This window comes from Medicago truncatula, chromosome 2 (genome assembly GCF_003473485.1).
Source record: "Medicago truncatula cultivar Jemalong A17 chromosome 2, MtrunA17r5.0-ANR, whole genome shotgun sequence".
In the NCBI taxonomy this organism is placed as follows: Eukaryota; Viridiplantae; Streptophyta; class Magnoliopsida; order Fabales; family Fabaceae; genus Medicago; species Medicago truncatula.
Window position 1 is genome coordinate 20,527,669 of NC_053043.1, and position 18,289 is coordinate 20,545,957.

Below are 18,289 nucleotides of genomic sequence, written 5' to 3' on the forward strand. Positions count from 1 at the left end.
AGAGATATAAATGAGTCAACTTGTAACTTATATATTGACTAAACTAGTACCCCTAACTAACTCTAAAATGAGTATAACTACTTATATTTTAACAATACTTAAACACTCTTAGTAAAAACATCTCTAAATTGTCATGTCTCAAAATCATAATACATCACCAAATATAAAATATCATCTCAACAGTTGAGTCATAAAACAACAAATAGTCATAAGACTCCAAACAGAAAGACATCCTAATCAGAGTCGACACACTAGACTCCGAAAAAGCCGTAAACGAGGAAGCTCTGAGCTTTCCTCAAGCAACTCACCAATGCAAAGCAACTACTCATGCACGCCGTCTACCCATCCATACGAATAAGGTAGGCGGTCAACTAAATGACCACTAGGGGTTAATTCATAATTCACAATTAAACATAATCAATGAAAATAAATGATACAATTAATTTCAATTGATTAGGCAACTCAACATCATTAATATCCAACAAGTATACGAATATAGATATTCACTACACATTCCTACATATTCATAGGTTCATCAAGTTTCACCAAGTAATACAATTCAACAAGTATACAAATCAACCTGCAAATATTCATCGAGCACATAAGCAATTATAACACCTGTCAAGTTATGCAATGCGCCTAGACACGACTCTATATGCATTGTGGTACCGGTCACCTCAAGGTCGTCACCTTAGATACATATGTATCATAGTCGTCGCCAATATGAATACAAATTATTCGTCGTCGCCAATATGGATATACATTTCAACACCAACATCATGAATGCATGAACATATGACTCAATCAATGCATATGTCCAACAACAAGTCGTCAACAATCAACATCGACAATTTTCAATACATGCATAAACCGTCAAAGTCGTCGCCAATTGCATGTAAGAATTCACCAACACAATTCATCATCATCATAATTAATCAACAACAATCAACTTATAGAACATATGGTTCCAAAATCACAATCTTCACAAAATACGGCCAATTGATCACATCACATCTTTCATCTAAATAAATACTCAAACATCTTCAACTCATTCATATTCTAGCGTATCATTACAAATATAAAGTAAGTTGTAAGTTAACTGACCCTAAAAGTCCTATTTGACAAGGTTCACCTATATTTGCGAAGACTAGCATTTTTCAACAATTCTCCAAGGTCAAAGTAAGCACGTACGAACGCCTCAACCGAGTATATACACTATTCACCTATAAATGCAATAGCATATACATATACGTTTCATAGACCAATGTCGACAAATACCGAAATTCTCTAAGTTCGTATCATTTCTTTTATTTTCAAAGTTATTCAACAAAATAAACCAAACAAGTTCGAATGCCTCAACTAAGTATACACACAAGTCACATATGAGTGCAGTAGCATATACATATACGTTTCATAGGCCAAATCTCCTCAACCCCAAAGTTTCACATAGTTCGTATTGTTTTGCCATTTTTCAATGAATTTCATGTTCTTGAAAATTATCAAAAGTTTATGATACGATTCACAAAATGTTTTGTAAAAATGAGTGAATGAAGGTAATGACCTAATTTTCTCATAAGACTAGTGTTTATATAGTCACTACACAAATGGGCTTAACCTCTAGTTGTCTTAATGGGCTCAATATTCTTACCGACTAATTCAGCAAAGTTACTACACACTTAAACCATCAAACTAATGGATAATTACCCCAACTCACTAGTAACTTGGTAAAAATAATTATTCCCACTTAAAACACTAAAAATAACTTCCGTGACAAAATGAATAATTTACCCTTTCTCACTAAATGACCAAAATACCCCTGAATCTAAAATGACTTAAATACCCTTCCTAAGTCAAATTCCACTAATCTCGAATAAAATACGCACCGAGACAATTAATCACATACAAACACATATAAACATACATAATAAATAATTAAAATAATTCTAGCGAAAAAATGGGTTGTTACAAAGAACAACCACACAAGTGAGTTATGCACCATATTTTTATCCAAAATGTCAGGGCTTTCGATATATGGGTCATCTCATTCATATGTTTTTCAACATTCTTTTTTCCGCATAATGTTAGACTTTTAACTCACTTTCTACCAACAATGTCCACCTTAAGTATGAGTCCGTTCATTTATGTGGTAATACTCCCCTCATGTGAAAGTTTTTTCAACCAAATAAACTTGGATTGTAGTTGGCACAATCAACCTTCAACGGAATATGACTTCTGACCACCATGATTATGAGGACTTTTGATACAAAGAGTCGATACATTTAGCAACAATCATCGTTGACACCATTGTTGAGAATTCTTGGGAGACTTAAACACTGAGATGGATCGACATATTGGATTTGCGGAACCACGCAAGTGAATTTTGACATCACTTGAAACCCCAAGACTTTAAGGCATTATTTATATGGATTCTCTCATTTATATGTTTATCAACATCTACTCTTTTATTAAATATGTAACTTTAACTCACACTCAGGGCCGCCCTAAGGGTCAAACAACCCAAACAAGGGCTTTAGGTCTCAAAATTTTGGATAAAAAAAGGCATCTAAAAATTTAATTTGGTTATAAATATATTATCTGACAGAAAAATTACAGACATTGACATAACATATCTGATTACCAAAAAGACCTCAATTACTCCTGATCAAGAATTCAAATTTTAGTCTCCACAAAATTAATTATATATATATATATATATATATATATATATATATATATATTTATTTTCTTACAAGTTATATACATATTCTATTAAAATTGATAATTAAAAGCACCGAAAGCTAACCGTAGTGTCCACCGAATTGAATTACCCTTCCCACGGATTAGCCCTCAATGGAGAAACCAATCGAATCCTAATTGATAGAATTGGAAATCAAGTGATTGCAACAAATACATTCATCAAAATCACCATTTCTTTTCTCAATAGAATAATCGGTAATATTTTAAGCCAAATATATACCCTTTTTTAATGTATTTCTTTATCATATGAGTGTCCATATTTTTTATTTTTTTTAAGGAATGAGTGTCCATATTTGAATGTTTATTTTCTAGAACTTGCATTGTTTCTCTGAAATTTATTGGTCATATTTGTATATACACGAGGCATGTTGTTTGATACTCTGACCCTTTTCAAAACACTCTCATTAAATGTTATCCTTTGCTAACCCAATTTGATCCTCCATAATACTTCCTTGTCGTTTCAGTGACAATCCATGTTACAAGTTTTTTAACCTAAAATGTTTACATCTATTTGATTTCTTCGGACTTACATAGAAGTATAAGTTTCCCTTGTATTGGTTTGGAACTAACTTTAGAGTTTCTCTTTGAAATTAGCAACATCTTAAATTTGGGTATTGGTACTAAAAATGAAAAAGGGAGATCAGCCATCTAAAAATTGGACCGCACAAAAAAAAAAATTATATATATATATATATATAGACAAACATGCGCGCGGAAAATCAAGAGCCAAGCAATAAAAAAAATTGGTCACCTAAAAAAAATATTTCTGCTAACGCATGTGTTGTTCTAGAGAAGATTTGGACGGTTGGTCATATTTAGTGTATAAGGATCCGTAGAAGATATCTAACTCCATTTCTTTTGTTAAGCCTACTTTTTTCAAATATATCACTGTAACCCAAACCATGTTATAACCTTGAAAGATCTTTAAAGTGTGTACGTTTGTACTTGAATTTGAATGACTATTCTAAATCTCTTCAAATTTACGGTGAAATGGCATTATCATGTTTACTGAGTGGATTAATAATGATTACTCTCTATGGTATTGGTGGAGAAGTGAATAGACAATTGAGTGCGGTTGAAAGTTTGGATTATCTTCTCAACGACTATCCCGATTGAATTCTTGGAGAATGGAAGTGGTAAGTTATATAAAAGTTGTGAGTGGGACAAAATAAAGATATAAGCACCATGTCAGAAATGTATGTTACTTTACTTATTACAAATTTGAATGCACGGTTATTTTGTTACTTGAGGACAATGAACGGTTTAAGTATAGAGTTATGATGACTCTCATCATATGATATTTATTCGTGTTTTATCCGGTCTTTTCTATTCATTAGAGGTCTTTCTAGAGATTTTAGAGTGAGTTACTCATGATTTGGGAAATCATTTGTAATGTTTTACTTTGAGCCATTGTATTTCTCTTTCTTCCTTAGAAAGACAACTCTACAGATGTTTTAAGTATTTATTTTTATTTTTATTTTTATTATTGTATAGATCATCGAATTCAGTAAACCTAGACATCTCATGAAAGTTATGAAGCAAAGAGATCAAATGCAATGAAGATATTTAAGTCCAATCAACTTAGAGGAATTTTATCCCAAACAACTTGAATATTCGCATTGGAACACTCTTAGGACGGATGTCTTCACGGGGGATCCAAATGAAATGGAGCACTCAAATGAAAAAGATCAAACTATGGCAGTTAGTTTTTTTTTGGGTTAATAGTGTTTTTCACCCCTATAATATATGTCATTTTCGGTTTTCGCCCCTATAAAATTTTCGGTTTGATTTGCACTCTCGTAAAATTTTTATTTTCCGGAAAACACCCTTAATAGGCCATTCAAAAACCAAAATTTCTTAAAAAAAATTCTGAAAATGACCTATTAGGGGTGTTTTCCAAAAAATAAAAATTTTACGATGGTGCAAATCAAACCGAAAATTTTATAGGGGCGAAAACCGAAAATGACATATAATACAGGAGTGAAAAACACTATTAACCTTTTTTTTTTTACTAGAGCCTTTTGGAATATAAATATGAAAATTGGGTTATTTTGGTAAAAAAAAAAAAAAAAAAAAGTCAAATGCACAATTAAGCTTAGAACAAAAACTGAGTGCGAAATATTAAAAAAAAAACATTAGTTTTTTTTTTTTGAAATAAAAAAGACAAAAAAACATAAGTTAGTGTGAATGGACCGTGGATTCCTTAATATGAATGGACCGTGGATTCGTTAATATAATATTTGTTAAATCGTTGTCAATTATACTCATCCACTATTTTATTTTGAAGCATTATTCATCCACTATTTTTACAGCAACAAAAAAAAACTAAAGTAATATAATACTTGTATTATTTTTTCTTTGAAGAAATTATTGTTAAGTTGTTGTCATTTACTCATTTATTCATCAACTATACGGTCAGTCCAACGGTCATTTGAATTCAATGAGGTGTGCAAAAAACAAAAGTATATGACCCAAAAATACAAACGAGAAAGAACAGCTTTTGGTGGCACATTGAGTCGAAACCAAAAATAAGCCACGTTAAATTAACAGGTGGAGTTATTAAAAACCTTATGTTTATTGCTGAGCAAAAAAACAAAATGTTCCACTCAGAAATAAAGTATGTTAACTTTTCCACAACAATTTTGTAGATTCTCTCTCTCTCAAAAAAAAAATTATAGATGGAAAATATTTGGTGTAAACCGCATATATGAGTGTAAGGGGCAGAGTGTTGTATAAAAATAGAGTAGCATTTTTATTTTTTACAAAAAAAATAGAGTCGCTTTGACGATCTCAAACTATTATCGATACATCATTGTTTGCGGAAGTTCAAAATGATAGAATAGCATGGATGATGGAACGTAATGGGAGGTATACTGTTAAGACTGATTATAAACTTGCTAGATGGAGTTGGTACACCGTGATCGGTTCCATGTTGAAGGAGAGTGACATAGAATCTGGAAGGTGAATTCCCCTCATAAAACACATAATTTGTTATGGAGGATTTGCAGGGGGTGTATTCCGACGCGTCTCCAACTATAATCGTGGCATGTACAATGTGAGGTGATCTGTCCTTGGTGTGATACGGTTGTTGAGGATGATTGGTATGCTTTTGTGGGTTGTTCCGTGGCGCGGGAGAGTTGGTATTTGGCAGGACTTTCAACTGTGCTGCAAACGCGAGTTGGAACTAAGACTAGTTTGGCAGATTTTGTTTTTGACATATGTTGTTCAGAAAGTCGAGAATAAAGTAAAAAATTAATATTTGATCGAAAAATTTATTTGACTTATTTTTTACACTTTTGATTTCCATAACAACCAATAAAAATGATCAATACAATATTCAAACAAACTGAATGATGATAGGTTTATTGTAAATATTTATTCGCTTACATAGAAAAAAGACGTTGTTATCATTTTAGAACAAAATCAATTAAAAATGTATTTGATTCATTGAAACATCGTTTTCAACTTTACTAAATAACTACCTCTTAAAAGAACACTTTACTAAATAACTAATGTTAGTTCTTTTTTTTTTTTTTTGAGGGATTTTATATTTTCTTGTGTATTGACTATCCTCTTGTTAGACAGTAATTTCGACATGTTCAATTAATGTAGTCAATGACAGTTGACTTTTGTTCTTTCAAAGAATTAAAGTTATTATCTTCGGCATAAAGATTTTGACATGGTGTGAGACTTAATATTTGAAAGAGTTCGATAGGAAGTGACTCTGCAAGAAGTTTGGTCAAAACCAATCAGTTGATGTCGAAGGGAAAGAATTGAAATTCAAAAGCAGCATATCCTAGGAACCTATGAATATGATGAACATTCATACACTTTCTGGAAAAAGATTACACAACATGTCCTAAGATTTCTGGTTTGATCCTGCTTGTAATAATCAAAACTAGTCTTATTGTTTACCAAAAACACCGGTAAACATCTCTACGCGCAACTGCATATTTTAATTCCTCGAACCGAAGTTGTTGTTAAAAATTATGGAATCGAAGGGAAAAAGAACGAAGATGTAAGCAAGATAGAGAACATATGTGTAATCATGAGAAGAATACTCATAGAAATTCATATTGAATGAATATAGATTGCAAAAAAAAAATAATGAATGAGTACAATAGTGTTCTTATATATAAAAATTAGTTTGTTTGAGTAACTAAACTAACTCTAACTATCTTTTAACCAAGCTACTAACCCTAGCTAACTTAACTAACTATAGTTAATTACTAACTCCAGTTTAATTACCTTAACTAACTGCACATAACTTCCAAACAGTTTTTACAATCTTTGTCGTTGCTTTAATTTAACTTTTATGTAAATTTATTGTGATTTTTGTTGTCGCATATTGATCAAGTATGTGGTTCAATATGTTTTCACTCTACAAAATTCAAGATTTCCAAGTTCGGTCCATAAAATAATTTGTTCTATTTTAATCCTTATAGGGGGGTTAAATACAATGACTAAAATACTCATTTTGCTTTTATAGGGGTCAAATACAATGACTAAAACACTTGATTTTTGTAAAAGGTTAAGTGCATAAAACTAGTTATTAAAATAATAGAGCATGGAGATATTTTTTCCTTTATAAAGTGATCAAGAAATTTTTTGATTCTGTCATAAACAAAAAATTGATTCTTGCTTACAAAAACGGAAAAATATGAATATAATTTTTAAATGTGTGTATCATATGATCGTCATTCTTCTTCTATTACTTGTTGCAACTGAAGCTGGCACTGGCAGTAAGCATTTTTTTTCTCATCATTTTAATTTTTCTTCTCTCCTAGAAAGAAAAAAAAAAAGAAAAGTTTTCTTCTATAAATAATGCAACTTTTTTTTTCTTCTTGTTTTTCATTGTAGATATTCGCCAGTCATGTGAATTTGATGTTGATTGTGAAAATAAATATTGTCCTCCATCTCATGATGGGAAGTGCGTTTGGGAGGAGGAGGGGGAGGAGGGGGAGGAGGAGTACTGTGGTTGCATCCCAAGATAAAATTCAATATACTTGAATGTTATATCTAAGGCTACAGTATTATTAGCTTGTTAGAATGTTGTTATTATATCCTCGTGAGTTTAGCTCAGTTGGTAAGAACAATGCATAATATATGTAAGTTCTGGGATTCGAATTCCAGACACCACCAAAAAAAATGTTGTTGTTATTCTTAGGATTTCTATCAAATTTTCGTTTGTATTTCTTTGAGCTTTCAATTTCTTCAACAATATCAATAGTTTTTAATTATATTTGTTATACCTTTTTTTTTTTTTAAAAGACGTGATTTTGTAGGAGTTCCGGATTACTATTGTTGTAAGGGTTGGAGTATCCCTATACTCCCTTCGAAAAAATATATTTTATTTCATTAAGGATTTATTTGCCTGAGACGAAAATTCTTCGGAATTCAACGGACTCGTCCCAATCAAAATTTGGGTCCCAGAAAATTGTTTATCGCAAAGACAATATAAATAATACTCCCTCCGTCTCTAAATAAATGACATAATTGACTCTGACACACATACCAATGCATATGTTTTATCTTTGATATCTTCAATTCTCTACTAAAAAAATTATAAAAATTTAATATTTTAAAAATACTCATCGAGACGAATCCAACAACATCTTACATGATATTATTTATCTTTGTGAATTAGTAGAAAAATATGGTCAAAGTATATCAAGTCAATAATGCATATTGTCAACTAAGTCATTTATTAAGGAACGGAGGGAGTAAGTAATATACTCTCCTCGATCACATTCACCTAGAAAGATTACAACAGAATAAACAGACTACAAGATAGATCAATGGTTATCTCAGTTATCATGGAAAACTGCAACGTCAGGAAGAGCTTGATTAGTCAAGACAATTTAGTCGACATCATTGTTCGTGACACTTACACATGACTAGGGATACTAGTGTCAACTTTAAAGCTATATCTCGGCGTCCTAATCAGCTTTTCATGCAACAATATTGAGGTCATAGGCTACCTCGATAAACTTATAACTTTCATTGTGGATCTAGGTTTGAAGTTCATACAAACGAAGTCGATGCTCCTACAACCTTATATCATAGGAAGACTGGTATTTAATGATAAGGAAGCTGCAATGTCAACTTCGAACCTCCGGATGAAGTTTCCTCTAAAGAATGGCAAGATTGCTAACGTAAGTAGCTCGTCAGTTAATGGTAAATTTAGGAAAGTGCATCAAATCGTATCAAGTAATAAATTAGTATGTTAATAATCTCCACATGGATTATCGTTGAACTTGGTAATTAGTGGAATTTATTTATAAAGCAAATAAAAGAGAAAATTTAAATGTGGTTGCAGAGTTTTAATTGCCGTGTTCAATGCAAGATTAGGTTTGGATGATTCATAAGTGTAACGACGATTATGGAATCCTTGAATCCCCCCTTCATCTTTGCTGGAAATTAAATCAAGAAATCATTGGTTTATAACTTGTCTCATGTTTGGATTTAAGAAAGTAGAACATAACCCGTGATGAATCAGTGGAAGTTTATTTTAACATCCCTGCAATTCAACCATTTACAATTGCGGAGTTCCGTTAAGACGAGTTATAGCCCTAAATTCATACTTAGATTCAATTATATTAGAAACTAAGCAATTCACTATTGCCTTGCTCTAATGGAATTAGAGTCGTATACGGTATAGAAATAGGCATAAACGAATTAAATCAGATTTTAGATTATAAAATGAATAAAAACTTTATTAATTGATTCCAAAAATAAGAAGGGGTTCATCGTAGAACCCTAATCAAGGAGGTTTAGTTGCTCATGGACACCAACATCATTACAAAATAATAGAAAAGCATACCTTAGAGAAAATAAAAGGATGATGGAGATCATATTCCTTGAAGCTCTTGATGCCTTGAATGCTAATAACACATGGGAGTTTGTTGATTTACCTACAAATGTAGTGTCTATTGGGAGTAAATGGGTCTATAAAATCAAGAGACACATTGATGGGACTATTGAAAGATTCAAAGTGTAATGCCCGTTTTGATTATTTAATTATTTTATTGAGTCTAGAATTTATTAAGATGAGTTTAGAATATATTTATATGATTGGTGTGATTTATGTGATTTAAGTGATTTATGTGATTTGATGAGGTGTTGTGACTTATTTTATTGTTTAATAAAATAAGATTTGAAAATAAAATAAATATTGAGTTGAGGAGTTGTTTTGAGATTTTAGAGAGTTTTGGGGGAAAAAGAGGAATAAGATAGAATAGATAGAGGAGATATAAATAAGAGAAGACCTAGTTTAGAAAAGTTAGTACGTACGTTCAGTTTTGGAGAAAAAGGAGAAAAAACCAAGAGAAGAGAAGAAGACCTAGAGAGGCTGTGATTTCAATTTCTAAGGTAAGGGTGAGACTAGCATTCAATTCTATTAAGTTGTATAATTCTGATGGTGGTATCTAACAAGTGTAGGATTAATTTAGAGAAGTTGGAAATTAGGGTTAAAGTGAGAAATTGATGATTAATTGATGTAGAATTGTTAGATTGATGTAGAAACTGTTTATAGACCTTAGACAATCCATAGGATGATATCTGGAATCAATGTTAAGCTTAAAACCATGCCTTTAGGTTGATTTTCGTGAAAATTGCAATTATGCCCGAGCCAACATTCACCGCTCACCTCTCGAGTGATGATCCTCGCCATAGCGAGTGATGATCTTCATCGCTCGCCTCGCGAGCAAGTTTCATCCGCCTCGCGAGTTGCACCTTGCAGCTCGCCATAGCGAGCAGTTCACTCGCCATAGCGAGTGTGACCAGTGAGGAACCTGTTTTGTGATTTCACTTGTTAAGTCGAACTTTAGATGATCCTGAGTGCCTGAACATGTATAATAATGATTAGGCAAGTTTTTAGATTGAGATTGAACATGGGAAAGTTCAAAAATGGATTTTTGGGTGAAAAATGTCAAATTCCCGAGAGCACCCAGCTTCTGGTTCGCCAAGGCAAGTTGCTTACTCGCCAAAGCGAATGCCTTTTTCCTGAAGTCGCCATAGCGTGTAGAGGCTCTCGCCTCGCGAGTTGCCTAGTTACAGAATACCTTGTTTAGGGTTTTGCGATCTTTGTTGCACGAGATGTTATGAGTTTATCCTTGGGGTAGGAATGGAGGTTGTATATGATATTAATGATAATCTGTGAAGTTGTTATAAGATGATTTGATGTCGTTAATAATGTGATATATTTGTATATGCATTACTTGAATTATATATGATGTTTGAGATGTTGTTGATTTGCATTGATATTGTTATATCATGAACTGTTTTATGTACTGCTTATGTTGCTGTTTGTTTATTAACTAAGCTGCATGAGTCGGTCTAAGATGAAAGATAATGTTCCAAATTATTGGATTTATATAAGAGGTCAATGTTCTAAGATATTAAGTTGTTGAGTCCATGCATAGTCATTCTTTGTTGGGGGCTTGATGCCCTAGAGCCTTTGCTCACCACGTTGAGGGCTTCATGCCCTGGAAGTATATTAATACTTAACACGTTGAGGGCTTGATGCCCTGGATTGGTACCACATGCATGATTAAGAGGTCTAAGTTGCATAGTCAAGTTGAAGTTGCATTGTTGAGTCGAGTTGTTAAGTTGTGTTCTATACATGAGTTGTTAATGAAGTATGATATGATTATATTACTATTTATGATGAGATTATGATGTTGCTATGTTGTTACATATAATTGATGAATTATATGCTTAATATTATTGTTTTGTGAAATATCACCCCCTTGTGCTTGGAAATGTTGCTCTTCGTATGAGTAACTTGCAGGTGATCGAGAATAAGAAGTTATTGATTGTTGTCGTGAGTGGCTATCCCTCACTGTGTCTTTAGGTGCTCTGATACGTAACGGGATGAGAACTTTTGTGGCTATTTTCTATTCCTTACGTATTGATTATGAATTTATATGATTAAGTTATTAATTGGATATTTATGAGATGTTTTGATGAGGCCTTCGTGTCAAGATTATTTATGTTGTTAAATTAAATCCGCTGCGAAGTTTTGAATAATTATGTTGATGGATAAATTGTTATTTATCTCATTTATGATTTTTAAGAAGTGTAGCATTCCGTTTATGTGTTGAATACTCTGATAATTGTTATGAAATTTTTATTTTGGGAAAACGGGGTGTTACACAAAGCCATACTTATGGCACAAGGTTACAACCAAACATAAGGCTTAGATTATTTTGAAACTTATTCATATGTAGCTAAGCTTTCCATTATTAGAGTTCTTTTAGCACTAACCTCTTTTTTATCAGTTAGATGTCAATAATATGTACCTACATGGTGATTTACATAAAGCAGTGTATATGAGGGTTCCTCAAGGAGTCTCATCCCCTAAATCAGCTAAAGTATGTAAATTTCTCAAGTCTCTCTATACACTTAAACAAGGAAGTCGCCAATGGTTTGAAAAACTAACCATATTTCTTTTGCTTATGGTTTACCCAAGCCAACTTTGATCATACTCTATTTATCAGGTCCGCTTCCACATCTTTTACTATGATACTTGTGTAGTAAAAGCTGCTTTAAATACAACTTTTCATATCAAAAACTTGGGCCAACTGAAATTATTCTTTGGGCTCGAACTAGCACATTCCTTTGAAGGTATATCTCTGTGTCAACGTAAATATTATTTAGAGTTACTTGAGGACTTAGGACTCACTAGTTGCAAACCTTTGAATACAACTCTTGATCCTTCTATTAGACCGTATCAAGAAAGAGGTTCTGCTTACCTTGATGTCACAAATTACTAACGACTGATTGGGCGCTTGCTTTATCTTACTACTACAAGACCTGACATTGCATTTTCCACTTAACAATTAAGCCAATTTATGGCTTCTCCCACATAAACACATCGCAGAGCTGCACTTAGGGTGCTTAGATATCTTGAGAAATCACCAGGCCATGGTTTATTTTTTTTCCCAATCTTTTGATTTCCAACTCATTGGTTTTAGTGATGTTTATTGAGGTGGTGCGTAGATACATGACGATTTATTTCAGGATATTGTTTCTTCACCGGTCAATCTAAAGTTTCTTGGAAATCCAAAAAGCTACTGTTGTGAATTCGGACAAAATCACACCAATGAATAACAAAGATGTGTGGAGAAAAGGAAGTGGTAATCAATGGATAAAGTGTCTCCAAGCAACAACAACAAAAACAGACCTAGATCTAAGTGTAGAGCAACACCACAAGCATAATCAAAGCAATAAAGATAAGAAATGAAAGAAAGGAACAAACACACCAAGATTGTTGACCCAGTTCGGTCCAATATGACCTAATCTGGGGGAGAGAGCAACCCTCCAATCCACTATGATGAAAGTGTTACAAAAGGGTTACAAGAAATTAGATTATAAGCTTACAAAAGAACAAGACTTAATTTCTACCCATTTTGTGTCACCCACACTCTCAATAATGAGTCCTAAGAAAAAACACAAAAGGAAGCTTTTTGATCATTCAAATGGTGAAATCTCACTACCCAAGTTGTTTACAATGCTTCCCAACCCAAGAGATACTCACTACAAAGACACTCAACCCTAAAGTTACCTCCTTTGTAATCTAAGTTTCTCTCTCTCCAAGCTCACCTTCAAAATCTGCAGAAGAACACTTTTATAGCAGTTTTTAGCTGTCAAAATCGTGTCACGTTTGTCCAAATTGTGACACGATTGGTGCGTACGACCCAAGGTACGACCAACCTTATCCTGAAAACGTGCCCAGCAAGTTGAAAATCGTGTCACGTTTTCTCAAAATCGTGACACGATTGAGCACCCTGAAAAACCATGCTCATTGCCTGGAAATCGTGACACGTTGATGAAATTATGTCACGATTTCTCTGTTCTTCCAAACCACAAATTTGAAGCCAATTAACAATAGCTACAAATAGTCTCTTACTCTTTTGCAACGGCTGAGTATAGGGCCTTAGCTTTTGCCACTCATGAATTGCAATGGATGTGTTTTCTTTACATGATCTAGACTAATCTTTATCTAGTTTATTTGTTCTTTATTGCGACAATCAACGTGAATTACACATTTCTACTACGTTCACTAGACCCATGCACCCACTGTCACTATCAATGTTGGCTTCACGGACGTACCAAAAATCTTGGTATTGATTGTCATCTTGTTCGTTAAAAGATACAAGTTGGTGTTGTGCGTTTCTTATCGATTTCTTCTTAAAACCAAACGATAGATATCTTTACTGAAGCAGTACGACCTCATCAATTTCATGAATGTATCTCCAAGCTTGGGATGGTAGATATCTACCAACCTCCAGCTTGCGAGGGGGTATTAGCAATAAAGACATATGAGAAAGATTAGACTTAGAATAGCTTGAAACTGGTTAGCTTGGAACACAAGTTATTACATTTAGCTTTACATTTCATATGCATATTACATTTAGTTTGTTACAAGTTAATTATGCTTAGTTGTCATCTACAACTTGTATATAAGCTACTTCATGTAACAAATTCAATTGATAAAAAATATTCACAGTTTTTTCCATATTCACTTTTTCTCTCATTTTTTAAGAATTTGAAATAGCATCAGCGAAGTGCTTCTCTTCTTTATGTTGATCCCTACATCTACGAGATCAGGAAAAAACTAATCAATGAAATTCGATGATGGTTAAACTATAATTTTTATGAAATAGCTTAGTAATTATTAATTAAGTAGTAGTGAGGCGTCGATACGGAGCCTTTCATTGTGGACTGATACTACAAGTACACCATAGAAACTTCGCTGACTTTACAATAAAACCTTGAGTTCACTCGCTCAATAACAATCCGAAATAGCGGAAATTGGTTCTTGTTCTGCTTCCAAAGAGAAAGGTGTTAGTCTGTATTTTCGACAGGCTACAATAAATGCAGTCAATGAAGTTTGACTCAGATTTTGAAAAAGAGATTAATAAGTTTCGATTCCTTAATTTGGTCGAATTATGAGACTTAAATGGATTCATTGTCTACATGGTGATTGGTTTGACAAACAAGCAGGAGTCGAAAAGAATCGGTTCGACAAAGAAGCAAGAGTCGAAGAGAAGTTGGTGTTGGATGAGGGAATCATGTAGCGGTTACCATCGAAAGGTCTTAGTTGAAGTTCAATTAACACGTATCTTAGGTAGTTGTTAGTGGTTACGTTCGAACGTTTCTGTGTAGGTAGTTACTTAGTATAAATAATAGTTTTTCATAGGAAAAACATGTCACAATTCAATCATACAGAAAACTTACACTCAAACTATCCGCATTTAAGAGAAAAACGAGTCACAAGTTGCAATGTATGAATTTTTGTACCAATTTACATTCAATTTAAGCTTATTCCTTTAAATTCATAGCAATTTACTTGTTCTTTTCAAGCATTTTACTTTAAACCTTTGAAGATAATCTCGACAGAGTCCAACCTTCATTGAATTCGACTGTTATATTCATACTTCGGTAAAAAAATATCAAGAACATTCATCCTTCTTTGAAAAATAACAAACACAATATGTCTTAAAATTTACTGGTTGATTTGCAAGTAACCATTAGTAAATCATCAGTTGTTTACCGAAATTCAAGGTAAACAGAAGGAATCGATGAAATTGGGTCGTGTTCCGCTCAATAAGAAGCTTGACGGTATATTTCTTAATGATATTTAAATTTCTGTCATTTTAATCCTATATTGTCATTGCCTACCTTATAACATGTTTTAATTCAATCAATTAAAGAAAATATTTAGCATAGAAATGTTTTTGTACAACGTTGTGTTTATACAATGACGACCTTACATATTAAATATATATATTCCAACCGTGCTAATACGTAGATATTTTGGTCGTTTACCAAAAAACAAATAGTAACCAACTAATTGTAAGCTCACTTTAATTTGGTATTATTACATTATATGGGATAAATCTTGACACAACATTTTGTCGGTTGATCATGTAAAATATATATATGTTCTAAACGAACACATACAAAGTACACAAATCAGAAGAAAAAAATACATATAATAAATGAAAACAGGGGGAAGGGGAACACAAGAAAAATTATAACATGCTTTTGGTACAATCAAGATTTGTAAGCACCATCCAAAACTCCATTACTTCACTTAAGCAGTGGCTAACTTTCCACCCTTGAGTGGCTTCACAACCTCCCATGTGAAATCAGCATCATCTCTACCAAAATGTCCATAAGCAGCAGTCTTCAAAAACCTGTTATTTCCACCCCTCTTAAGATCAAGGTTAATAGAGATCATTCCTGGCCTGAAGTCAAAGGTTTCCTTCACAATGTTAAGGATTTCCTTATCAGGGATCTTTCCGGTACCGTAAGAATCAACAAACACAGACAATGGCTCTGGAACACCGATAGCATAGGAAACTTGCACAATGCACCTTCTAGCAAGTCCGTTAGCAACAATACTCTTTGCAGCTTGTCTCACAATGTAAGCTCCACTCCTGTCGACTTTTGTTGGATCTTTACCGGAGAAAGCACCACCACCGTGTGCACCCCAACCACCATAAGTATCGATGATGATCTTGCGGCCGGTTAGACCAGCGTCACCGTGAGGACCACCGATGACGAAACGGCCTGAAGGGTTCAAGTGGAAGATGGTTTTCTCATCAAGGTACTTCTCTGGGATCACGGGCTTGATCACATGTTCCTTCAAATCAGCTGCAATTTCGTCATTGGTGACAGTTTCATCGTGCTGTGTTGAGATAAGGACAGTATGGACACGGATCGGAACCATGGCGCCCTTGTCATTGAAATACTCAATAGTGACTTGGGTCTTTCCATCAGGTCTCAACCAAGGGCATGTTCCGTTCTTGCGAACTTCAGTGAGCTTAGCTCCTAACTTGGTTGCAAGAACATGGGTTAAAGGCATAAGCTCGGGTGTTTCATCGGTAGCATACCCGAACATGTGACCTTGATCACCAGCACCAATTTCCTCAGGTCTTTTTGTAAGATGGCCATGAACACCTTGAGCAATATCAGGACTCTGTTGTTCAATGTTGACAAGGACTTTGCAGTTGTCAGCATCAAGACCAACATCATCTGAAACAAAACCTATGTTCCTGCATGTTTTACGGACAATCTTTTCGTAGTCAACATTTGCTTTTGTTGTGATCTCACCAAAGACCATAACCATGTTGGTCTTTGTGCAAGTTTCACATGCAACTTTGCTGTCTGGATCTTGCTCGAGGCAAGCATCTAGAACGGCATCAGAGATCTGGTCGCAAAGCTTGTCGGGGTGTCCCTCGTTCACAGATTCAGATGTGTATAGGAAAGTTTCTGTTGCCATCTTTAATTAAGACCTGAAAAACACAACAAAAGAAAGTAAATTAAGCATCCATAATCAAAATTCAATCTCAGTTCAAACCCGTCTTATCCCTTATATACATCATGTATTTTCTATCAATCATGATTCAAATCTTGCATTAAGTAAATCATAAATCAAGTTAATTGAAGGCATAGTTTAATAAATAAACACCAACAAGACATGATTTCAATGCAATCTTAGTACATGTTTAGATTGATGGCGACTTTAATCAAATTACACAATTCAGACAAAAGTTACACTTTCGAGCTTCAACGAAATCACAGCTCAATTTCGTTAAATTCGCCGTCAATTCAAACATACACATAAATCATAAGCCAACTTAACAAAATTTCAAACAAACTAGAACACTATAACCGACAAATGGAAATTAAGTACAAGTTCAAAGTTAGTTAATTAGTGAAACAGATCAAAGAAAATAAGTTCCATACAACAATTATCAACATGAAAAAACACCAACAACATAATAACAATTTCTCCAGATCTAAGAGACCAAACATAATTCCTACAAAATTGGAGAAATCTTAAACCAAAATTGGAGAATCCTCCAGATCAAGGTTTCAACTTTCCAAACTTTAAACATATTTAGTCAAATCTAAGAGCAACCCATTTGTTAAAATCACAAAACAAAATGACCCAGAAGATCAAAATCCAAACTTGATCAAGAATAACCTCATGATAGATCTATAGAGAAAAACACAAAGCAAAACAAAGAAGCAAGTGTTACCTTAAAGAAAAAGGTAGTTGGTGAAAGAAAGAGAAGTTGGTGCTTGAACAGATTGAACCCGCTTTGCTATGGTTAAGTCTGATCAAGCGTTGTGAGTCCAAAGAGAAGACTTGGAACTCAATTTATAGGCAAAAGTCTCAAATGAGAGAGGTTGCTGAGGTAGTTGAAATGTAGTTAATGACTCAAATGCCCCTTTGAAGCAAGATCTGGTTTAGATTCTTTTTTTTTTGGTTGTGTGAATAGATATTTTTGTCCACAACTACAACTCTAGAGACTAATCATTCGATCAAGTAACCATACTCATCGGTAAAACTCATTCTCAAAAGATTTAAAAGGGCAACATTCTCAATGGCAGTTTGAAGTCAAGATTGCTGATTTAATTGCAAGAGCTTTATTTATTTATTTTGGACGAAGTGATAAAAATCACTGAAACTCATACATATATATTGTAAGGTTGAGAGTTCGAACCCGACTAA

The 18,289-nt window shown here is 33.6% G+C and overlaps 1 protein-coding gene and 1 long non-coding RNA gene across 2 annotated transcripts; one reads left to right on the top strand and one right to left on the bottom strand.

Moving 5' to 3' along the window:
• Positions 1-7,338: 7,338 nt before the first annotated feature.
• Positions 7,339-8,119, top strand: LOC25486638 (uncharacterized). Its single transcript, XR_003009651.2, has 2 exons — positions 7,339-7,499; positions 7,618-8,119. It is a non-coding gene; the product is annotated as an uncharacterized lncRNA (long non-coding RNA).
• Positions 8,120-15,602: 7,483 nt separating this feature from the next.
• Positions 15,603-17,970, bottom strand: LOC25486640 (S-adenosylmethionine synthase). Its single transcript, XM_013608259.3, has 2 exons — positions 17,814-17,970; positions 15,603-17,063 (listed from the first exon to the last, which is right to left on the bottom strand). Exon 2 carries the CDS (start codon positions 17,048-17,050, stop codon positions 15,860-15,862), a length of 1,191 nt encoding a protein of 396 aa, XP_013463713.1. The 5' UTR covers positions 17,051-17,063; positions 17,814-17,970; the 3' UTR covers positions 15,603-15,859.
• Positions 17,971-18,289: the final 319 nt, after the last annotated feature.